Source organism: Rissa tridactyla, chromosome 8, assembly GCF_028500815.1.
Source record: "Rissa tridactyla isolate bRisTri1 chromosome 8, bRisTri1.patW.cur.20221130, whole genome shotgun sequence".
NCBI classification, from domain to species: domain Eukaryota; kingdom Metazoa; phylum Chordata; class Aves; order Charadriiformes; family Laridae; genus Rissa; species Rissa tridactyla.
The window spans coordinates 24,921,416-24,946,276 of NC_071473.1; the positions used below are offsets into that span (position 1 = coordinate 24,921,416).

The following is a 24,861-nucleotide window of genomic DNA, read 5'->3' on the forward strand; positions in this document are numbered from 1 at the left end:
GAGGACAGTGGTCGTGATGTGGGAGCAATTGGGTAGTTTTTCATCACTGTGAGCATAATATAATCCCATTCTTGTCTATGAAACCCATTTACCTTAATTCTGCGTTGCAGTGTCACCAGTTCTGATGTTTTACCTCGATCTGAAAAATGTATGTTGCACTTCAGAGTCATTAAATTAACGTTCTCCTCGAATTGTTACCGTATAGAGATCAATGAACTCTGAAGCAAAGCAGCCTAGTCCTTCAGTATCTTCTGTCTCTTCTTATACTGCTTTATAAGTGGAATTAATCTTGCTGGTTTTGTGATTAGCAGAGATGAAAAGCTGTAGTCAGAACTCAGGTCGTTGGTACAACACTGGCAGTGCTGGAGCAATCATTGAAACCGTAATGAGTAAAGATGACACCTTTAAATGCTGGTAGATCAATTTACCGCATGTGACAGCAAATAGCTAATGCAGCTGTCTGCCAGATGGACATGCAGAGAAATTCATAGAACTTGGGCATGAATACCTAATAATTTTGTTTTGGAATTTTATGAAAAATATTTATACCTGCTGATCATTAACACATTTTAAAGCGAATTTCTTTGGCTTAAGGAACTAAGTTCCTTGGTAGCAAGTAAATAAGAGCAAACAAATAGTCAGTCTGACTTTGCGTGCATTATGTGTGGTCAATTCCATGCCCAGAAAAAATTCAGGTGAGCTTTAGCTCTCCAAGCAGCAGGGATTGGGTGGGATGGAATAGGATGGTATGGGCGTAGCATTGATCTGCTTCCTGGACTATTCATCGATCGGGGAAGGAAGCCAATGTGCAGTATGTGTATTGCTTCCTTCGGTCAGATGGGACTCCGTAATTTCTTATTGGGGCATTCAGGGATAAATGATCAAGTTGTAAGATAAGTTGATTGTGGACCCTAAATCTCGTGGCAGTTTCCGTTTAAAACATCTGTCCCAGATGGCTGTTACAGATGGATGACACAACAGGTTTATTCTCTATGAGTAATAGCCCATGGTTTGAATTGATGCAAAACACTAAAGAGCTGCTGTTCTTTTCCAAACAAGTACATTCAAATTGGGAGCATTAGAAACTGATGGGCTTTGAATTTTCAAAAAATGCTGAACATGCATTTACTAGTTACTTTGCATGAAAGTTGAGTCTTCAGTTTGCGTCATGTGCATGCACATGTGGGCTTGTGCATTTCTTGCATAAAGTCATCCTGATCTGCTGAAGTATTTTATACGCATAGGCATATTAAACGGTAAGACCAACCAGTATATTCAGTGCACAAACACCTTGTGAGAGTTTTTGGTCCATTTCCATCCCAGTGACAGCACCACCTCCTGAAATGTATGTGAAGGCAGAGCAGCAAAAGTGAAGTCTGTTATCTAATATAAGTTATTCAGCAGGTTACTGAATAATTGCTTTGGTACTGCATTATCTCCAGAAATGCATCCTAAATTGCTGACTATCTTGGATGAAAATGGAATAACTATGGCAGGATAATTCCAGCTGCTGAGTACCAGGCTATATTTGATGTCCTTGTGCTGGTTGTTTGGGACTTCATGGAGTGTTCCTGGTGGTGACAGATGCTGCAGGCAGGAGCTAAATGAAAATAAACAGTTAAAACCCTGCTGTTAAGCTTGACGCTGTGTCACATTACTGATTTGACACAGACCTGTGCTAGTATGTAGCATTTCTGTAATCAGCCCTGTTATGGTCTTGTGTGGCAGGGGCGAAGGATATGTAGCCTTATTTGAATTTCAAAGAGCCTGCTAGGGGACCATCTGATATTTTATGATGTCCTTCCATCTGTTGTACAAGAAACAGTTGAACTAATACATTTCTCAGAGTGTAGGTACCAATGGAAAAAAAATCCCATTCGTACTATAGTCCGTGATGCTGCTGTGTGGAAAGATGAATTCAGGAAGCAAAAGCTTGTAGTGCGTGCAAATTGCACAAAAAAAGATTTGTTCTTTTTCTGAAAAAAATGACCTTGAGCTTGAAGGACAAGCTGCCTTTATTGGTATAAACTGTTGTAGATTCATTTTCATCTGACATCCTCTGATCCTCATCATCCTCTGATGCTCTGGTAACCAATTCTGTTTGATCTGGTCCTCAGCTTTTTTATGTTCATTGCTTCATTCCCTTGGTAAAAGCCATAGTTCTGTCACTTCTACCATGGAACAGGATCAGTATTTCATGTTATAACTACTGTTCTAATTAAGGACAGCTTTACCTATTTGTCATTGTGTTTCAGTTTCTTGAAAGAAAAAATACTTGAAAATTCTCAAGTGGACCCTGCATAAAAAATACCGCATAAAGTTCAAGAGTAACTGCTCTTGTAAGTATTTGTGAAAATGTGGGGGTTTTGTTTTGGTTTTTTTTTTCCTGTGCGTGTTCTGTCTGAAATCTCTCCTTGGTCAGTCTTGACTCCACAGAAATCTTCATGAAGTTTCATTTTACTAGGTGTTTTGCCAGGCTCTGTGTGAGCTCTTCATAGAAAGATTGGAGCCCAAACTGATTTTCAGGGTGGGGAGAGATTGTGTTGCTAAGAATGAGATTGGAAAGGTGGAGAACGGCCTTTTCCAAAGGCATACAAAGGTCTGTGAGACAGTTCTTGGAGAGCAGTAGGGTAGAAGAGCCAGCCCAGCCCCAAAGGATCTAGACACAATGAGATTTGAGACTTACTCTATGCACTGCCACAATAAACTTAGTTTGAAACAGTAGTGACTCCTGAACCATTTACTAAATCTGCTTACAAGGCTTCAAATGACCAGAATCTTTGGATTCTGGCATTGTTGCACTTTCAGAACAACAAGTAAGCTGGTAGATTCTGTAGCAAGAACAATTTGGGTGTTTTTTTTTTTTTTCCTTTTACAGAACTTTTTAAAGGTACAGGTTTTTCTAACCCAATGCATCAAAATTTTTACCTGTTTTTAAGCAAGTTTGTTTTTCATTAATGATTGCTGCTGGGCGCCTCTTAAATAAGTTCTTTAATGATGAAATGAGAAGAAGTTGTAGAACTTCTGACCTTTAATAAATTTCAGGATTCACCAATGAATTGTATGTTAGACCCATGGACACACATGTTTTGAAAAGGTCAATTATGACAAGTTTTTTCAAATTTGCATAATTACACTCGCCACAGCGCTTTGAATAAAAATAGCAAATGCTATGCCCTTTTAAAGTATTCAGGTTTTCCTGTCTTCCTGTCTTTAACTTGCTTTTACTAAACCATTCTAACAGTATTCATTGAAGAACACGGGGAACATGGACTGACTGTGTTAGGAGCTGCAGGCTGGGAGCAGGAGCAGGACTCTGGACAGGCAGAGGTAAGGGGTAGGATGGACAGTGAAGAGCCTCTTGGCTTTGGCTCACGTTCAGTGAAGTCAGGAGCTGAAAGCGACCCCTGGACAAGGGGCTCGCGTGAGGGCAGCAGGGAGGCAAGGTGGCTCTGATGATGTGAAAGAATTCAGATTATCTGGGGGAAAAGAGACTGAGCGAGGCACTGAAGAGAGGCTGCAGCAGGAGGGGGTGAATATAGACAGAAAGGTCAAGACTAGAGAGGAGAGTTAGTCTGACCCAAAGGTCTGATCCTGCAGATAAGCGATGGGTATCTCTGCTGCTGTAGGAGGAATCTTCAAAAGTATCGTTTTAAAAAAACACAGAAATTAATAGTCTAAATTGGAGTAAGGTGATGCAGTGTAATATTAGTAGTATTACTTTAAGTATGTTTATTAGGATATTTTATCCTAGAACTATTGTATCGCTCAGAGTGCCGAGTGCCGTGTTTCTGAGTCAGAGCTGTGGTGGAGAAAGTGGTTGATGAAGGTGAAGAAGTAGCAGCAAGAATGGGAGACCTGTCAGAAGAGGAAGGAAACCTTAATAGCCCAGGCAGTGGAGCTTAGTTCTGGAGAACTGCAATACTACTCTGCCTTTGAGTTTTCAAGTTCCCCGTGGCAAGGTACTTAAACTAGACTTTCCATGGTGAGCTGCTCGTGGGGTGTTTCCCATTTTTTGTGCATCTAATTTGATGCTCAGGGATCTGATTTGTGGGGCCACGAAGATGCTCTGAGGGCTGGCGCCCCTCTGCTGTGAGGACAGGCTGAGAGAGTTGGGGGTGTTCAGCCTGGAAAAGAGAAGGTTCCGGGGAGACATTATGGCAGCCTTCCAGTACCTAATGGGGGCCTATAGGAGAGATGGGGAGGGACTCTTTATCAGGGAATGTAATGATAGGACAAGGGTTAACGGTTTCAAACTGAAAGAGGGGAGATTTAGATTGCATATTAGGAAGAAATTCTTTCCTGTGAGGGTGGTGAGGCACTGGAAGAGGTTGCCCAGAGAAGCTGTGGCTGCCCCATCCCTGGAGGTGTTCAAGGCCAGGCTGGATGGGGCTTTGAGCAGCCTGGTCTGGTGGGAGGTGTCCCTGCCCAGGGCAGGGGGGTTGGAACTGGGTGATCTTCAAGGTCCCTTCTAACCCCAAACCATTCTATGATTTTATATGATTCTATGAAATATCGAGTGTTCCAAGCTGCTACTGAACTTGGTGTGACCTCTGCTTGGAGCCCCTCAAGAGTTTCAGCAGCGCAGGTAGCATCATCTAGTAATGTCAGATTTAACCCCAGGTGGTGTAGTAGGTCCTTGCAGCACGTGGCTCTGCTGAAGCATTGGGCTGGATCCTGGAGTCAGTATGGTGGTGTGTGTTGATGCAACCTGGGCCAGCTGCCTGGTTTCTTCCACTAGAGCTGAGCAGCCGAGGCAGCATGCTGTGGCTACGTTGGCTCAGGAACTAACTCAATGAAAACTACCCAAAGCATCTCTGCAAGTTGTTGAGTCGCGTTGGGTAGATGTATCGGTGAAGTGCTGTACACTAATTTTTAAATTCTCTGGAAATCCGGTCTCAGAAGTCTCAGTTAAGGCATCCAAAAGAAATGGAAGCATTTAACTTTCATCTCTCTGCTTTCATTTCCCAATTGTAAAGCGACAATAATACTATCATCTCATCTCACATGGGTCATTAGGAAAGATAACTTGTTTATGCGGAAGATAAAAATTCTGTCTTCAGAATGGGATTTGAATGATGTATAGCAAATAAGTCCATGGCTTCCCTCTGAAGAATAGTCAGAATAATATGCAATTTAGAAGGAAAAGGAATAGCTTGTGGATTGAGCAGCAGCCATTCTGTGCCTTTGGTGAGGCAAATTATGAAGGAAAATATTTTGGTCACATAATTCTAGACCTTATACACATGGGATGGTGAAATTCGTGTTGTTTAGGCAACTTGAATTTGTCACTTTTTAACTTTGAATGCTTCAAGTTTCCAAACCTTAGCAGTTATCGTACTAGATTGTGCATTAAAAGTGTAAAACATACTTACTGCCATGTGCTCTGGACAACGCTGCCAGGCAGAGCCAATGCTTTTTTTTTTTCCCCCCTGTTAAATTACTTAATGTTCTATGTTGTTCCAGCCGCAGTTACTTTAGACATTTTACATGCACGGTAGTCAGACTGGTGAGAACTAACACGGGAGCTGACATACTAACACTGCAGAGCAGATCTGGTAACATATTGAATTATATATGGGGCTCCAGCACCTAAGTGCAGCAGGCCTGGAGGCTCACACGAGGAAGCTTGAGGGAGCTGAGTGTTCCAGAGTACTTGGTTTTTTGATGGTGGTTGTTCAAAGAAGAAAGAATGGAGGCTCCGCGGATGCATTTAATATGAAGGTCACCTGCAGGCTCAAACGAAATATAGCCTCTGTGCTGGTGTATGATGAGCAGGATGAGAAGCGCGGCAGGGACACTTGCCTCGTCTGAGCTGGCTTTCTGACCCTGTCCGAGAGTCCTGCCCTGTCCTACACTACTCATTTCCCTTTGGTGTCCTGATATTGATATATAAGCTGAACAACGGTGCGAAAACTGGCTTTAAATGCCCATGGGTTATGTTGTTTGAAAGACTTTTTTTTTTTTTAAATTTTTTTTTTCCTTTCTAGATGCCTAGTTTAGTCTTTTGGTGGTCACGTCAGGAGCAGAGTGCCTGCTGTGGTGCTGTGCACAGTGGAATCTGCTACACTGCGATGGGTAGAGGCTCAGAGTCTGCGGGGAGGATGAGCTGTACGGGGAAACCCACATTTTCCTTGTGCGTCAGGATGTTCAGTACAGTATATTAAAGCGTTTTGGTCCTCCTAGCGGGACTGCCTAGATCACCTTGAAAATCCAAAATACTTACTACTGCTGTTTTTTCCAGGAGAAGGCTCTGTTGGTTTGAAGCTTGGTACATTGAAGGTTATTGAAATTGGAAAAAGCTGTTGTATTTGGTTTCTTCTGGCTATGTACATGGGAACCCCTCCTTACAATTACTGGAGCAGCAGTGGATACTGTCTTACAAATGGGGTGATTTGGTTGTTGTTATGTATTTCCTGTCGAGTAGGAGAGTGGCTACTGAGAAAACAATTTAAAAATGAAATAAAAAAACCTCTCAGTGATTCAGATATCATTTTTCCTTTTCACATTTCATCACAAGGGAAGAATAAGCACGAAGAAAGCAAAGAAACTGTCAGTGACAGCGTGTGCTGCCCACCCTGTGCTGCGTGTCAGGAACGAAGAATTTTATTCCTTCCTTTTTTTAATGATTCCCTCTACAGAAGGAGGAGGTAGGCTGCCATGTCATTTTTCCTTCCGAAACACTGTAGGCAATTGGGTTTTCAGTTCTTTTGCTGACATTCATCACATAAAACGTGGTTTGCTACAGTAGTTACTGAAACCTGTTGGAAAGAGTGGATCAGCTACTCATTTGCAAAAATGAGGCAGAGCAGATGCCTGAACCCTTGTCATCCGTGTAAAATCAGGAAGAATTACAGAGGTCAAATGGCTTCAAAGCTGCTTTTAGACAGTGTCTACTTGTAGCTGAGTTCCTGATCCTTCTTAGGGAAGTGAAAGGCTCTGTCCATCTGTGCACTGCAGAAGCAAGAGCAAGCAAATTGTGCAAGATAACGTACATTGGTGTTTCTAAGGCAGATTCGAGTCAATTTTAGAAGGGAAGACTTTGAAAAAAAATTAAATGACTTGCCTTTGGATGCTTTGTGTGGTCTCCTGTTGGGGCAGACAGCGGACCAGTTGTCTTGGGTGAGGAATTCCTCTCCTAACTTCTCTGTTCGTCCTCGTTTTACCCCCCTCCAGATGCAGTGGGGCTCGGCTTCCAGATCCTGTCTGGAAAATGGACGAGGACTATCCAGAGCTAAGAAGCAGCTGGAAGTCGGGGTGGAAGTTTGGGGTTGATGACAGGAGAAGGGATGAATGGGTACCCGTGGGAGAGTTAATTTAGGGAGGTTGGAGAGGCTAGAAATGTATAGAGTGACTCTTCCTCATGCTGTAGAAAGAAAGAAGCCTCTGCAGGAGCTAAACTGCTTTAAATCTCAAAGAATGAATATGATCAAAACAGTCTCCTCTGTTTCTCCTTCCCTGCAACTGTCTGTGGCGTCAGATGGTTTTCTGCTCATCTGATGCCTGCTGTTACTGTCTGGTTCAGTTCCGCCTGCTCCAGGACAAGCACTTTCCACCTCCGCAGTCCCCTCAGATCCTGCCAGTGGTTCCCTTTCAAAGCAGTCTTGGAGCATCCCATCCCAGAAGGAGGCAAAGACATGTAATTAAAGAGCTTTCAGAAAGGTGGATAGGGACAGAGAATGTGCTTGTGTTTATGTATCATTAGTGGAAAGTCCTTATATCCTTATAGCTAAGTTAGTTAAGGGAAGGCTGGGTAAGGGAGTGATAATGTGATTGGAAAATTATTTGGGCCACTGAACTCAAAATGGTGTCTGGTTGTTAGTGGCGTCCCTCTGGGATCAGCTTTTGGGCCAGTACTGCGTAACATCTTATTCGTGGCATGAATGATGGGATGGAGCACACCACCAGCAAGTGTGCGGACAATGCCAAATTGGGAATAGTAGGGAATAATAATACACTGGAGGGCAGCGCTGCCATTCAGGGGGACCGAGATGGGCTGGAGAAATGAGCTGAGAGGGAGCCTTAGGAAGCTCAGTAAAAGCTAGTGCAAAGGCCTGAATAACCCCTTGCAATGGTACAGACTGGGAGCTGACTGCTTAATAAGCAGCTTTCCAAAAAAAAACCAACTAACCCCTGGGGGTCTAAGTGGATAAAAAGTTGCCTAGGAGCCAGTAGTGTGCCCAGGCAGCAAAGGCTGACTCCATCCCGGGCTGTTTTAGCAGGAATGCAGCCGGCAGGGCCAAGGAAGGGATCTTCTCCCTCTGCCCGGCGCTTGCGAGACTGAGTGCAAGGTGTCCAGTTTGGGCTCACCAGCACAATGGCAGTAGCAAACAGGAGCAAGTCCAGTAAGGAGGTGGCCACGGCTGGAGCCACGGACCAGGATCTTCTCAAAGGTGCGCTGGGACAGGAGAAGGGGTAACAGACACCAGTTGGAATGTGAGCAATCCTGTCCAGATATAAGGGGAAAAAATGGCCATGAGGATGGTCAAACTCTGGAACCAGATCCTGGAGAAAGGGTGATGTCTGTTGTTGATGCTGGAGAGAGCCCTGAGCACCTTGCTTTCAGCAGGAGATTGGATTATGGACCTCCAGAGGTCCCTTCCCACCTACGTGGTTCTGCTCCGCAGATGACAACGTTGATGTGAGACTAGCTTCTTCAGCTGACAAGCACTGACTTGTCACCCAGCCGTGAATCATTTAGTTGTTGAACTCTGTACCCGATTTCACCTTCCCAGTGCCCCTTCTTGGGAAGGATGCTTTATTTCTTGATTACTGCAGACAGTTTTAGTGCTAAAATATTTCTTCAGATATTTTTCAAGCAAGGTGGCCTCTGGCTGCAATTAGTGTCCCATTGGAAGAACTGGCAGCATTATATGGCAACACTAAAGCAAATCATTCTACCTCATGGCATTATTACCTTGATCTGAAAATTTCCCCAGGCTGCAATTTGTCACTAATATTGCCTTCAGCTAAACTTATCCATACAAAAAAAAAAGGAGTTAATAGAGCTGCAGTTCTGGAGTTGCCATCACCACTTTTTTGGGATGAGTTATTACTTAGTACATTTTATTGACCAAGCATGTAGAGTTCTTGGTCCTTGAAAAATGATGCAGTGGTTTATCACGGGCTCCATAAATTGTTGGACTGTGTAGCAGCAATATCTTAGTCTCCTACGCCATAAGAAAGGAAGGTATCTCTGAACCACAGTAGATACATACTGCACTGAAGCAGGAACTGCGCTGTGTGGCTTGACTGCTATGAACACTTGGTTGTGATTGCCAGTGACAGAAAAGCTGATAGGATGATACTGAGTTTCACTGCTGCTTTTGTGCTTTTGCTTGTTTTATGCCGTACTTAACATAATTTGAATGCTGTGACAGTGACAATGACAGTGACATACTATAATGTAATTCCACCTGAGACAATGCAGCTGGAATTAATAAGTTGGAGAGACAAGGCTGAGGTGTTTTGTCATCTGTTGGCATTGGATAATTTTTTTTGGTGGAAGTGCTAAATGTCCCCGGGGTGGGAGCAAACTGCCCCAGCTCAGGTGATGCTTTGGGCCAGCACAGGGAGCCCTGTGGTCCCATACAGTGCTACGGAAAAGGTTGTACCAGCATCATGTCTGTAAGCTGAACGATGAAATTCCCATTTATCAGCTGGGGCAGTTGAGGCTGGTGTGGGAGGTGTGTCTTGTCTCCAAAATACCCTGGTCATGCTGCCTCTTAACCTTCCTTGGTAGGAGGCTTCAGAGTGAGAGTCGCTTACTTGCTGCCCTTCTTTGGTGATGGAATCTGAAAGGGTCTCATTGGTCCAGCCTGGTGGATCTTAACTGGGGTATTGGGCCCTGAAGGAACAAATTAAATCTCAGGAAAGAAACGTTAAGGTGAGGAGCTTTAAAACTCGTATCTCGTCTCTTGAATTGTGCCGTGAAGCTCACAGTAGCCACTAGAGAGGGCAGAGCATCTTTGTTGTTGTTTTCATCCAAAGGAGAAATCAGTTATCAGCTTCTAACAGAAAAGGGACTTCAGGCTTGTCACTCTTGTGCCAAAATACGGCTAGTGATGAAGGCTGATCCTGAAGTGCCCCGGAGCTGTGATGATCTTGTGATCCTTCGCTGGGACCTCCATTGTCCTGCATCCACCGATGCATCAAAAAGACCCATCCGGAAAGCCAAGCACAACAGGACCACTGTGTTCTCTAGCCTCATGCTAGTTAAAGAAGCAAATGCCAGTTAAATTCATATATTGCAATGGTTTTGGTCACAACTAAACTGTTGGTGGAAAACTGAACTGAACTGAAATCTGTTGTTTAGAGGTGAGAACGCAGCTCAGATTGGGAGGACACTGCTAGAGGGTTTTTTTATAGCCTTGCAAAATTAAACTTCGTGTGCAATTGGCCCATAATGTTAACTCAGCTCTACTGGCAGGTATTCTTGGTTTTCTTAAGTAGCCGAGAAAATAGAGTTATAAAATAAGCTGTTACTCATGCTTTGCAAGTGGTTTTGGATTTGTGGTTCTTTTTAAGTGTGTTTGTCGCTTAATTTAAAGGACTGTGTTAAGAGACTAGCAAGAGAAGTGAATTGACATCAGGGAGACTGTAGCAGACTTTAAATTAGTAGTTTCTCTAGTCAATAGTGCATAATTTAAAATGTATGAAAATATCTGCATGCGTGATAGGCTATGATGGCTTGTCAAAGAAGAGCTAGGCTGGGAGAAACCGTATTCATCTCAAGTTGGCAAGCGTAGACTAATCCGCATATCGACGTTCTTAAACTAACATGAACATCTGTGATACATCTGTGTGCTGTTGAGTCTCCGATGGTGAAAGCCCCTCTTCTTTATGTTTCTTCTTCTGTCTTTCGGTGAGAGGTACATTTTATTTAACATTAGTATTTATTAGTGCTTAGAGGTTGGGTTTCACCGTACAGAGAGACCTGGACAGGCTAGAGAGTTGGGCAAAGAGGAACCTTATGAAATTCAATAAGGGCAAGTGTAGGGTGCTGCACCTGGGGAGGAATAACCCCCTGCACCAGTACAGGTTGGGGGCTGACCTGCTGGAGAGCAGCTCAGCTGAAAGAGACTTGGGAGTCCTGGTGGACAACAGGATGACCATGAGCCAGCAATGTGCCCTCGTGGCCAAGAAGGCCAATGGCATCCTGGGGTGCACCAAGAAGAGTGTGGCCAGCAGGTCGAGGGAGGTCATCCTCCCCCTCTACTCTGCCCTGGTGAGGCCACATTTGGAGTACTGTGTCCAGTTCTGGGCTCCCTGGTTCAAGAAGGACAGGGAACTGCTGGAGAGGGGACAGCAAAGGGCTACCAAGATGATGAAGGGACTGGAAAACCTCTCTCATGAAGAAAGGCTGAGGGATTTGGGTCTCTTCAGTCTGGAAAAAAGACGGCTGAGGGGGGATCTTATCAATGCTTATCAATACATAAAGGGTGGGTGTCAGGGGGATGGGGCCAGGCTCTTCTCAGTGGTGCCCAGGGACAGGACAAGGGGTAACGGGCACAAACTTGACCATAGGAAGTTCCATCTCAACGTGAGGAGGAACTTCTTTCCTTTGAGGGTGGCAGAGCCCTGGCACAGGCTGCCCAGAGAGGTGGTGGAGTCTCTGCCTCTGGAGACATTCCAAACCCGCCTGGACGTGTTCCTGTGCCACCTGCTCTGGGTGACCCTGCTCTGGCAGGGGCTTGGACTGGATGATCTCCAGAGGTCCCTTCCAACCCCGGCCAGTCTGTGATTCTGTTGCTGTGGATGCTGTAGAAGCCAGTCCTAGTCATGATGTACACCTCTTGGTGCCCTGGGAGCGCAGGTGAAGCCAGGTAGCTCCGTCCTGGATGAGCTGTCCCTTGAAGCAGAGCTGGGGAAGCCCTGGATGTCAGTCCTAGGTTAAGGACCACCTGGTCCTCACAGGTCAGTAGGGAAAGAAGATGACAGGGAGCTAGCAGGCACCCATGGGAAGGTCTGTGCGAGGAAGGCACCTCCCTTGTGCCTCCGAGCCCCGGTTCTCGCCGGGAGCAGACAGAGAGGGAAGAGGAGGCGTGGGAACCTTACATGGCCTTTGGGACTGGCAGCCTGTGGTCTGCTCAGTTGAGAACAGATGAACCTATACGGAAAAGAGTTTAAGAGATCACTTGTGCTACATAGTCCTTTGTTTTGAAGAGAAAGTACTGAAGCTCAAGGGAAGGAAAAAAGGCAGCCTCTTGGCTTAGTAGGTGTTTGCATTACAGGATGATTTTTATTTATTTTTTTTTAGAAAGAAGCATTTCTTTAGCTTTGGATAAGGATAGTGTTTTTGTCTATTCACTGCCAAATGCAGGATAAGGATGTCAAGGAAGGATACAGTAGGTGGATATAATAAGCTGGTGGCAAGGATGGATGGGATAATAAAGGGGGGAGGGTAAAACCTAAAGGGTTTGTTCCCTGCTGAAGTCAGTAGTCACAACACACCCAGAGGAAAGGAGATGCTCCTCCTGTGACTGGCACTTCTTCATGGTGTGGAAACATACAGAAACCAGGATATTGGTACTGTTCAGAAGCGTGGCATCAATTCTCAATTCCGATGAGTTTAAAAAGCGAAGTAGAAATTGCTTGTTTCTGTTGATTTCTATGTGTGTTTTTTTGTCCTGGTAAAAATACAGTAAAATAGGAAAGTATATGGGGCGGGGGGGGAGGGGCGGGATGAAAAAACTTGAGTGTGGATAATGCTTTGTTCTGTGTACAGAAACAGTATGAATAAAAGCAGATGCATAATGATCTTTTTCGACATCAGCTACGCGGGGGTTCTGGTTGGCAGTACAAAATATGAACAGCTGTCAGGCAGTACCGTCATACAATTTGGTGCTTTCCTTTGAAATCCTCTGGCTGAGATTTCTCTAAAGTAAATTGTGATTTTTTTGGTACCTACTGGATGCGCTTTGACTGAGGACTAAGCGTACTGCCCAAAAATTTGGCTCTTCAGGTATGCCAAGTTAGGCACCCAAATTTAGTGGTACCTTTGTGGAAGAAAATATGTACCTTTTCCATTCTCATACATCTTGACCTTGGCTGTTAAAGTATAAAACTCACCCTTCAGTCTTCTTTTTCCTGATCTTTTTTCCTGTTTTAATATGTGTTATTTCCACCGGGGGGGGGAAGAAGTGGTCTGTTCACTGACCTGTTCCTCTGCGAATGAATGTCACTGTTAGTACATCTCTGTTCATTGCCTATCAATGGGAAAGCTGCAGTACGATTCTTATGTGCCAAATGCCTCACTTTGTTTGCTTTGAATTCCATTTTCTTTCAGTGTCATTTTAAACAGCTGTTTTCTAAATCCCTCCATAAATAGCAATTACATTTTATAAGGATGATCTTTGTCACTTAAGTTTTTAACTAGTGGTTTGATTCCCTGCTCTCCGCAATGTAAACCTGAGATAGCCGAACTGAAGTTTGAGCTGTGGTGGTATAAAACTGGTGTTGGTGAGTGGAAAAGTCACGTATTTTATTACAGGTGTTGGAGGTTTTGTGCACATCTAGAATTACACTTCTCCACCCAAAGCTGCTGTGTTTTGTATTGTATGTATTTTACCTTCTGCAAAAGATCCAAGTCCTGTTTTCCCTTACAGTCCGCACCACAAAAAAATACCGTTACAATTCCAAAAGAGATGACGCTTAGCAGACATAGAAATACCTGCTTCTGGAGCCACAGAGGGCCTTTCCCTGTCCCTGCTAGCGTTTTGGTCAAGGTCCCTGTGGTGGCCATGGCTGGTAGTGGGAGAAGTTCTCAACCACTTCCGTCATCCAGGAGCCTTTCTGATCCACCTGCCTTGTGATGGTTGGGCTGCAGCGTTTCTCCTGCTCTATCACAACCCTCAGCGATATTTCACAGGCAGAGGAATGACTTGAGCAGATCTTTATTTGCCTGGTGGCTAGAGGCTGCTTATTGGTCTGTTGGTTTTTGCTCTTCGGCTGCTTGTACATCGCACTACTCCAGCGTGACTTTCTAGTTTTCAGGCCTATTTATTTTTGCTTCAGCCTTCAAGGGATATTTGGGAATGTCTTAAACCAGCTTTGCTTCTGAAGGGATCACAATGTGGAACTGAATCTTGGAGCGCTGAGCGCATCCACCTACAGTGGTGTTTTTTGTCCCAGCCTTGGATGTTTATGATAGCAACATTTTCTCGTTTTTTTTTTTTTTTTTTTGAGGGGGGGGTTGGTGTCTCAAAACTTAGCCCTGCTAATGTGCAATTTGGGCAGTATGTGCCATTTAAAACCAAATGTCATCCAGCTAACAGCCTGCCTGCCGAGAGGCTCTCATTTTCAAGGTTTGCTTATTTTTTTTGGTAAGGGAGTTTTGACTTGATAGCAGAGATGCTGTGCTGTAAATTGTTTATTTCACCTGGTGCTTGGTTAGTCTCTGAAGCCTTAATCCCAGTTATGGTTTACTACTGGTAATGTAAATTGTGTAAGCTTTTCATGTGTATTCATCCCTTTCTTTGCATTTTTTGGAAGGAACTTCTCTGCTTTGCTTCTCTCCTGCGCTTCTTAGATATTGAGCAGTAGTATCCAGATTACCAAAATTGAAGTTGAATAAAGCCTTTTTTATTAAATGAATCAAAGTATGAAATAGTCTCTTGATACTTTCCCCGTATAAGCTTTCATACGAAGCCAACCCTGTCTCAAACCTTGAGTCGCACCTGAGATATTGGCATTTGGAGTGAGGTTGGCAGTGATCTGGAGTCCAAGGCAAGTTTTCTATCTACAGTCACACATGAATACGTGATGAATCAGCAGTATTTTGCCTCTGAGCCAAGAAACATAATTTATTGCTGAAAGGCCTTTTTTTGTGTGTCTAACAATAGGATAATTTTCTGAATATTTAGGCAGAGTAATTTTTGATTAAAAATACTTTTGCACTGATATGGTAGTTGAATTATGATCTGTGGGCATCAGAGATTAAATACTTGTTGCGGGGAGCTCTCTGGAACTCAGCCTGTGAAAAGGATGCATTATGCTGCAAATTATTAAATATTGATTTTTGTAAGAGTCTGCAAGCATCAATGAATTTAGCAATATGCTAGTAAATAATATGAAAAAGATTAATATCTCAACAGAAAAAGTAATTACAAATATGTTTAAATAATGATTTTGGTGTGAGTTAGATTTGTGGATACCAAAGAGGACTCAACTTTAGCCTCTTGTTGAGTATCCAAAGCCACCTAGAAGATGTTGTCACCTAGGACTTGTGCAGTTTCCCCAAGTTTCCTGAGTTCCATGACCCGCATTGGATGCAGGGTGTTTGGCTTTGGAGGTCACAGCCGCCTGTCAGAGGGTTGTTCAGCCTGGAGAAGAGAAGGCTCTGCGGAGACCTTAGAGCCCCTTCTAGTCCCTAAAGGGGGCCTGCAGGAAAGATGGGGAGGGACTCTGGATCAGGGAATGGAGCAATAGGACGAGGGGTAACGGTTTCAAACTGAAAGAGGGGAGATTTAGATTAGATATTAGGAATAAGTTCTCTCCTGTGAGGGTGGTGAGGCGGTGGAAGAGGTTGCCCAGAGAAGCTGTGGCTGCCCCATCCCTGGAGGTGTTCAAGGCCAGGCTGGATGGGGCTTTGAGCAGCCTGGTCTGGTGGGAGGTGTCCCTGCGCAGGGCAGAGCATTGGAGCTAGATAATCCTTAAAGTCCCTTCTAACCCAAACCATTCTATGATTTTATATGATTCTATGATTCTTTACAGAGTTCGTGTTCTTCTGCACCACTCTGAGGTTTCCTGGCAGCCTGCTCTGAGACAGCTCAGTTAAACACAGTTTAGCCTGTATAGCAAAGCTGTTGCTTGCAAGGCGTTTGCACCAGTGAAGGTTTCTTTACAATGGTTTAGAGAAGTTGTTACTGCAAAGTGTTTGCTCTCAGCATTCATTATGGAATTACTTCTCCACAGAGATGAGCAATTTGAATTTGTCATTACTTTTTTCTCTCAGTGTAAGTATTTTAGAACAATAACTTCCTCCAGAAGAATGAAGGAAATGGATTTCATTGTCTTAATTTTATGTGGAGAGGAAGACAATTTTCATATGTTATCCCTAAGCATCACTTTGATATCCATATGAGGCTCATTTTTGACTTGCCACTTCACGTTCATGAGACAAAATTAGTGCTTTTCTGCGGATGTTAGTCTTTAAATTTCATTAGGAGGCATGTCAGCATCTGGGTCCTTAGGTCAAGGACAGCTTTAGTTGTAGCTTGTGAGTTTGTCTTACATCTTGAGAGATTTGTGTAGCAGCAGAAGTGGAACTGCTTCTCACATATAAAGGCATCTGTGTGAACTGTTGTTGGTACTAAATAAGAAAAGGTACTGTGTTTGGGGAAAATGCAGAGGCACAATTTGGGCTTTGGTTTCCACAATTGCAAATAGAGCTGAAATACCAGCCGTGGCATGACTGTGATGAGCGACCCAAGAAAACACGTGCCCTTGATCTCTTCATGACGAAATGCAAAGTTTAGTTAAAGAACAATAAATGCTCGTGAGAAGCTTGAGTAGAGGATGCGGTTGAGGGAAAGAAGCTGGCTGATATAGACAGCTGTTCATTTGCTAAGTGCAGGTATGTCTGGATGAAAAGCTGTCACCTCTGGGTCATGTGGAGACTCTCCTTGTGACCAAATTCATGGCGTGCAGACATACAGTCTGTTGTCCTGTCCCTGCCTTGAACATTTATTTGTTTTTATGGTTTTTGCTAAGGTATCCTGGGCTTCATCAAAAGAAGCATGGCCAGCAGGTTGAGGGAGGTGATTCTCCCCCTCTACTCCGCTCTGGTGAGATCCCACCTGCAGTACTGCGTCCAGCTCTGGAGTCCTCAGCACAAGAAGGACATGGACCTGTTGGAACGGGTCCAGAGGAGGCCACGAAGTGATCAGAGGGCTGGAGCCCCTCTGCTGTGAGGACAGGCTGAGAGAGTTGGGGGTGTTCAGCCTGGAGAAGGCTCTGGGGAGACCTTAGAGGCCCTTCCAGTCCCTAAAGGGGGCTACAGGAAAGATGGGGAGGGACTCTTTATCAGGGAGTAGAGTGCTAAGACAAGGGGCAACAGTTTCAAACTGAAGGAGGGGAGATTTAGATTGGATATTAGGAAGAAATTCTTTCCTGTGAGGGTGGTGAGGCACTGGAAGAGGTTGCCCAGAGAAGCTGTGGCTGCCCCATCCCTGGAGGTGTTCAAGGCCAGGCTGGATGGGGCTTTGAGCAGCCTGGTCTGGTGGGAGGTGTCCCTAGGAGGACAGGTTGGAGGGAGGTTGGAACTAGATGGTCTTTAAGGTTCTTTCTAACTTGAACCATTCTATGATATTTGTAGTACATTAGTTTTTATTGCGTTTTGCTTTATTCTCCCTGCTGCGATAACACCAGAGTCTTTCAAGACCCATGTAAGGGATGGCAGAGGATATTGGCATCCAGGACCAGTGCCTTCAGTCCCTCGGGGCAGAAACGCAAATGTTGGCTCTTCTAGCCAGCCTAACGCTGTCACGGCAGCTAGGTTGAAAACTGTCCTCCTAGGATGAGCGGCGTAGTCATCCCATTACTCATTTACGGCTGAAATGATCTAGCACGCAGTTGCTGGCCTGATATTTCTGAGGGTGGTAATACCTTAGTGAATGGTGAGGATGCGATAAGTAGGTGAATCAGACGAATGTTTTCAAATGAGCTGTTCAAGTTTTACATGACTAATGGAGCAGTTTTAAAAAAAATAAAAAAGGCAACAAAAAAAACCCAAATGCAAAAGATCCTGAAAGGCTTGAGCTTAGGAGACAGCTCAGGAAGCTTTGATTGTTGTTCAGGTCAGTTAACTCCGAACCTGTAAATGATCTGTTGGTGAAGTTTCATGACCATATCCTTGCACTTGTGAAAGCAAGTGGCATATGACTTTTTTTAACATTCAGGATCTAGTGAGACTAAAACTAAAGATGACGACTGTTTTTACTAAGATTTTTTTTTCGAACGCTTCAGCTGAAAAGCTCCCCATTCCAACCTTCAGCCCTCTTTAACTGTCACAAGACATGTTCTCTACTGCAATCACTCACAGCTCATGACTGTATTATAAAGCTAGTTTAAAATCAAGTAACTTAGCTGTTGCCTGAATATTTAATCAACTTTTTGGCTGGGTTTTATTGCCAGCATCAGATCACATAATGTAAGCTGTTTGTGCCATAGATATACCTATGAAAAAAAAAGGAGAAAAGAAAAAAGGAGACAGAAACTCATTCTTCCACCTTTCATATACCAGCTGAGCTTGAAACTAGCAAAGTCGTTAAGCATAATGCCAAGTGTCAGTTGTGCGAACAAATGTGTGATAATTGTATTTTGGATCCAGCAGTGTTTTAGAGCAAACTGCTCATAATTTCCAGCAGTTACTCTCGCAAAGTGCGTTCCTTTCTTTGAGTTCTTGATCTTAAAGTTCTATCTGCAGAATAAAATTGCAAAGTCAACTCATGCTTTGCAGTTACTTAAATTATATGTTATGTAGTAAGTAACTAAAGCCAACAAAGACAGCAGTAGATAGTTGTCTGTATCAAGTAGGTTTAGCTGGTACTGATCTGGTCCTTATCATTGTCTTTGAGACCGTATACTGTTTGTGTGTCATCTTAAAAAGTTGCCTTTGGCATCAGACTGTTGATAAAATAATTCATTTCAAATATATGGCCAGTACTGACATTTTTAAAGATGGTAAGCTCTGATTTATACCTAATTTGTTCATCTATCATTCTTTCTAAGAACTTTTGTTGTACTGATATATAAATACTTAGTCTTGGAATGTCTCTTTCTCCATATATGTGTGTGTATACATGCATGTTATATATATTTATGAAAAATGTATAATTTGTACAGCTAAAACATAATATCTCTCCTTCAGGTGCTCTCAGGTAAAGGGAGGGATTCCTCGTGCAGCAGATCAGACAATTTATAAAATGCATAACGTTTTTAGAGGGAGTTCTTCCATGCTATTTCAGAACATCAGAGATCATCTCAGTTTGAGTGATGCAAATAAGGGATGAAAGGTTTTTGGGGAGGAGGCAGAGAGAACTGGAGATACTGGAGTTCTGAGTTTTGCACAGGTGTGGGAGCAGCATGGGAAGGAGATATGTTGGACTAATCAAAGTACCTGCATATCGCAGTTGGAGTCATTACTGTTGAATTGAGGAGACCCAGTCCAAGACCAATGGTGTAAGTTTTAGCTGACAGAAGGCTATACATGGCCTGGAAGAGAAGAAGGTGTTTAGATCTTACAGCCTTGATAAATGTGAGTGAATGGGTAGATGAAAAAAATACTCTTGGAGAAACATAGCTTATTTTGGTAGTCAAGAAGCATAGAAGATTTGAAGATGGTCACGTATCTAGGCGTTAATATATCAGAATTACGGCTCTTTGATCCCTCAAAACAATATGGAAACTCACATTTCAAAAGCTGATGGTGTTTGTATATTTGGGGTGAGGAATAAATTGTTGATGCTGGGAAAGGTGTTTCACATCACATTTCTGCAGCTGGTTGTACAATGTTCTTGTAAAGTAACCCAGTGTTGTCCCCTGTACTACTGACACTTCAGACCAAACACACATTTCATTTAGTCCACAAGTGACCAATGTTACCTGATTTTCTTTCCTTTGTCTCCTTTCCTGTAGCTATTACAGCTTCTGGACTCTGAAACCATGCAACTCGAAGCCTATCTGGAGTGGAAGCAACTGGAACCAGTTTATTGGCAGTGGATGGTAATGAATCAAACTGATCTTGAAGGGTGCAGCTTTCTTGACTCTAACAAATAGCTGGCCACTTCCAAAGGCCCCTTGCCACAAAAATAAATGCTGCAAACCAACTGTTCAACAGCACTTGAGAAAAAGGAAAAAACCTTTGGTAAAGTAAGGCATGTTTTCTTAGTTCTCCTTCGTCCCTCTATTTTCTTCTGTAAGACTTGCCCAGCTGAGCTGAGGAATTGCAGGGCAGAGTGGCAGAATTTCAGATAGTTAACACAAATGAAAACGTCTGATCTTCATCTCTTTAATGTTTTTTAAACATAGCAGTCGTACAATTGCTTAAAATTAAATGGCTTTTCAGAAGAGGGGCCTCTAAGCTTTATTGCAGACTTGAGAACAACTAAATTTGCAAGCAGCTGATATTGAAAACAACTTCATTTTTCCCAGACAAATAGTGTGTTGCAATTGCCGATTTCCCCTTGAACTGTGTTGAATGATCATAAGAAAATCAATAAGCCTTTCTTTGTGCATCTTACAATTTCTCAAGTGAGTGTAAACGGTACCATCCATCTCAATTCTCTCTACAACTTTTGCCCTTTCACAGTTGCTGAAAATAATTCTTTAGAGCACCACGTTAGCTGTATGACTTCACAAAATTTTGAGAATCAGTGAGCTGACTGTTAATTGCCTATATGCTGCCTTCTATATTAAAAGCAAGGCAAAGGAGTGTAAAATTACCTCACCTGTCTTGAAGAGTACTTCCATTGCAGAGCCATTAAAATTGCTATTCCTTCTGTAATGGTTTTTGCTTTACGTGTCTACTATCTTACGGTTGTTTGGAAAGCATCAACACTATCAGAAGCCTGGCTCCAAATACGCAAAATGTAACTGCAAGTGTTACGGCATTTCAGTGTATCCACCAAAACCTTTGCCTGTGACATGATGACCAGTGTGGGGAGTATTGCGAGTGTTAATGTGCTTCCTGGAGTTAAACCCTAAAGAAATACTTGCAAAAAACCTGACCAGCACATCTTTTTACATTGTTCAACAGGCTGGATGGTGAATTTGCCTTTTTCTTTTGTTTTGCTGAAGATGGTGGTTGTTCCCGGGTGCTGTGGGATGTATGGGATTCAGATGTACTTTGAGGATACAGTAGTTTTCTCTTTCCACTTAGCATGTGTTTTGCATTGCTGATCTGATGGATGGGATGATTCTTGCAAAGCTACTGCCAGGTCTTCCTGAGGGCTGTGGGCAGGAGCATTTGGGGTTGTTCAGCCTGGAGAAGAGAAGGCTCCGGGGAGACCTTAGAGCCCCTTCCAGTACCTAAACGGGGGCTACAGGAAAGATGGGGAGGGACTCTTTACTGGGGAGTGGAGCGATAGGACGAGGGGGAACTGTTTTAAACTGAAAGAGGGGAGATTTAGATTAGATATTAGGAAGAAGTTCTTTACACTGAGTGTGGTGAGGCACTGGCCTAGGTTGCCCAGAGAAGCTGTGGCTGCCCCATCCCTGAAGGTGTTCAAGGCCAGGCTGGATGGGGCTTTGAGCAGCCTGGTCTGGTGGGAGGTGTCCCTGCCCACGGCATGGAGGTGGAACTAAGTGATCTTCAAGGTCCCTTCCAACCCGAACCATTCTATGCTTCTATAACTACAGCAACTGGAGTGACTGCAGTAATGTCACTTTAAAGTTCTGTCATGTAATAAATTTCAAATTAAAAACCAAACAAACCAATCAAAACCAACAAACCCCAAAAAGCTTTGGTTTATTTCCATGCAGTTTCTTAGCCTGTCGGTGCCCAGAACATCCCTGCATTGTCATGAGATGGACCTTTGGGCAATATGAGCTGCTGGCCTCAGTGCTGCTTGTGCCAGTTTGCAATGCTGATGCTCGCTGAGAAAGGAGGTTTTGTAGGGTGTCTTTTGCCATTCTGAGCTATCTTACAAAGTTTTTCCTTGTATGAGCCTAAGAATCCCTTGCTGTGAGTTAAGCCAAGTTTTTTAACCTACCTGCAGAGAAGAAAAAGTGGGGGAAAAAAAAAATTCCCATCCTCTTTATAGCAATCTTTTATGTAAGTCAACGCCGTTAGCATGTCCCTGCCTTCCCAGCCCCGTTTCTAGGTTAAACAAAATTGGTTCTCTCAATGTCTCCTTGTAGACCATTCATTCAAACTTCTGATGGTTGCTGCTGCTCCCATGTGGGACTTTCCCTCCCATTTGTCTGTGTTTAACTTCAGGTACCTCACCTGTATGTCAGTGTTAGTCAGTGCTCATCTATCATGGAGACTTGTGTTTGTGCTTTCTAAAATGGTACTTGACTTTGACAGTATGACATTGGTGACCTCTGGGTTTCTGAGTTCCCTTCCAGCAGTGTTGCTGCTGAGCCAGTAATTATACATTTGGTTTTTCCTTGCCCATGTGTAGACCTCAGCTGAACTCAGTTCAGCTCAACTGCTGAATTTCCTCTTGCTGTTTTCAAATTACTTCTCCAATTTCTAAAGATAATTTTGAATGCGAATTATGTCTTTAAAAGAGATTATGACCTCTCCTATTTCTTCTTAATAACAATATGGAAATAAATATTTAATACGCTTTGAGTGAGGAGGGCTGGGCCTTTTAGTTGTGCTCTGCTACCCTGGCTTGAAAACCTTTTCTACAGGATCTGTGCACTATGGTGTATAGGTACATGCATTTCAAGAACTCTGAAATTATTTGGTTATTTTTTGAGTATTTCAAATAACAGTTGCTGCTCCAAAGCAGTTGCAGAAGTAATTATGGAACCAGCTAGGTGCCCACGGTCAAGCAGAGCTGACAGAGCTCCTGAACAGCCTGGAGCAGGGATCTCTTGGGGTTCCTCAACTTGTAGAGTTTTACATGGGCACAAGTGGTCCTGTGGGTGTAACAACTTACTGTGCCATATAGCAGATGGGGCTGTCCTGAACAGTGTAAGCATGTGTCTCCTCCTTAGTCATCACTTTGTTACAATAAGCCAAAGTGCATCCAACCTCGGAGTTTGAGGGGAAGGGGCATATCTAGAGCTTCTGCAGTACAGGTGATCTCTGTCCCGTGAACGTTACTTTATGCTTTAGTGCAGCTCACAGTATGCAGCGCTTTCTAACATAAGCTAGTTTAGTAGCATAAGTTTTCTGTTAACGTAGAAATATGTTATAGTGAACTGAGGAGGTTATCTCTTAAAATAGCTCTGAAATTGTGGAGCAACTGTATACTGAGATGGCAGCAGTGAATTCCTAGTGATGAATTACCAGGAAGATGTGGAGGGGGAAACCATTTTAGCTCCTGCTGAAAAGTAACTCTTATTGTTTCTCCTTTAGGAAACTGTGCTAGATAATATGGCTGAAGAGGGAAAAATGTGCGAGTCCCAGGACGCTCACGTGGAGAAAAGCGGGCTGTCAAAGGCAACCTCATGCTGCCCCTGGGCTGACGGTCTGACTGGGCAAATCGACAGGTTATCCAGAGATCTAATGACTCTCCACGACCAACTGCATAAGCTTGTAACCCACCGAAAGGCTGCGTGGTGTGAGAAGGTAAGCCTTTGGGTGGCGTTCTTGATCATTAGTGGCTTTTAAGATCCTATATTTTTCAGCTACGGCCCATCCTAGCGCAGCCTCCCTGTTGCTGCTCTGTGTCAGCCTTGCTGCGATCTTGATTTCAGATCTACAGTTACTTGTCTGTTTATGCCCACAGCATGCCAGGTGATCCTTCAAACACAAAGTAGGCATCTGTGTCACGGAGAGGCAGCATGCTGAAACAAAATAAATGTTCTTTTGGAAGGGAAGGCATCAAAGGATAGGGGTTGCAGAGGAGAGAAGAGAAGAGGAGGCAATCATGGCAGCCCCTGGAGGGGACAGAGGCAGCAGGTTGAACACATCAGTAGTGGTTATAATGAGAAAAATAAAGATAGGTATTTGCAAGGAAAGGAGGGTAGGAGAGGCCAGAGCTTGTCATCTTTCACTGAGTTAGTAGTCTTTGAAATGTCTGATGGGGGAAGGAAAAAGAAGGATTCGAAACCTGTGAAGTGAGAGAAGGGACTGAGCACAAGATTTGGTGGAAGAACAGACTGGCTGTGGGAGGCTGGCTGCGGAGGAGAGCAGGTGATATGAAGGAAGTGTACATGGTATTCGCTGACATAGGGATGGGGAGACACTGGGAAGCACCCGGAGGGGGTGGTGGGGCATAAGGTAAAGGAGCTGTTAATGTAGATGTAGAAGGTGAATCTGAATATTTACACGCTGGCACAAGGAGAAGATATGATGAAGATGCAGGCATAAAAACTGGTAATTTTTTTCAGGCATCGAGAGGAAAGAAAGATACCAGAGAATCTATGAAATCTGTGGATGGAGAAAAAGTGAAAGAAACAGTTGGGGTACATAGAGCACTAACAAAAACGCTGTATTGCTATTCTGTGTCTGTGTTAACTCAGGAGAGAGGATTTTTTTGCTTGTTTGCTTGGGGTTTTTTTTGTTTTGGTTTTTTGGTTGGTTCTTTTTTTTTTTTTTTTTTTAGTTCAAAGTGTTGAAGGACAGGATTATAGATCAGCTAACAAAATGAAAAGTTGCAGGTTGTCAGATCAAGAGGTTATTTGCCCAAGAGTTCAGAAGGGTCTGGCTTGGAAAAAGCGTGTGGGGAGCTGATCACTCTCTGTTCCTTTGAGGATAAGGAACTAGTCAGGATCAGTTGGATGGAGACAGGCACAAGGAGCTCCTGCTTCACACAGAGTATGGAACTTCTTCCCACAAGGTACTCTGGATATAAGCAGTGTACATGGGTTCAAAATCTGTTGGACACGTTCTTGGAAGAATAAACCCATCAAGGAATATTAAATATATAGATATGAGTTACAAGCTTAGGAAGTTGCAGGAGTAAAAATTGTTGCATGCTGGGGGCATATTCTGAGCAAGTATCTCTTGTATATTTGCCTTTGTCTTACAGTCTTCTCTAGGCACTTGCTGTCGATTACTGTCAGTGATGGAGTACTGTACTGGGCAGGTCTCTAGTGTCATCAGATTTGGTTGGTTTTTATGGCAAAAGAGACATGACTGTCGCAGGACAACTCAGGCCTTGAATTCTAAAAATAGAATTTCCGGTGCATGATTTCCAAAGCAAGATATGCTCTGACTCCTCTTAAATATAACAATAT

General features: G+C 43.5%; 1 protein-coding gene across 2 annotated transcripts in view; it reads left to right on the plus strand.

Moving 5' to 3' along the window:
- TEDC1 (tubulin epsilon and delta complex 1) overlaps positions 1–24,861 on the plus strand; it is an 89,354-nt gene that overhangs the window by 34,809 nt on the left and 29,684 nt on the right. For both annotated transcript variants that reach the window (XM_054210567.1, XM_054210568.1), the window contains 2 exons: positions 19,639–19,725; positions 23,036–23,248. In XM_054210567.1, coding sequence (XP_054066542.1) covers positions 19,639–19,725; positions 23,036–23,248 — 300 coding nt within the window. The remainder of the gene's footprint in view (positions 1–19,638; positions 19,726–23,035; positions 23,249–24,861) is intronic.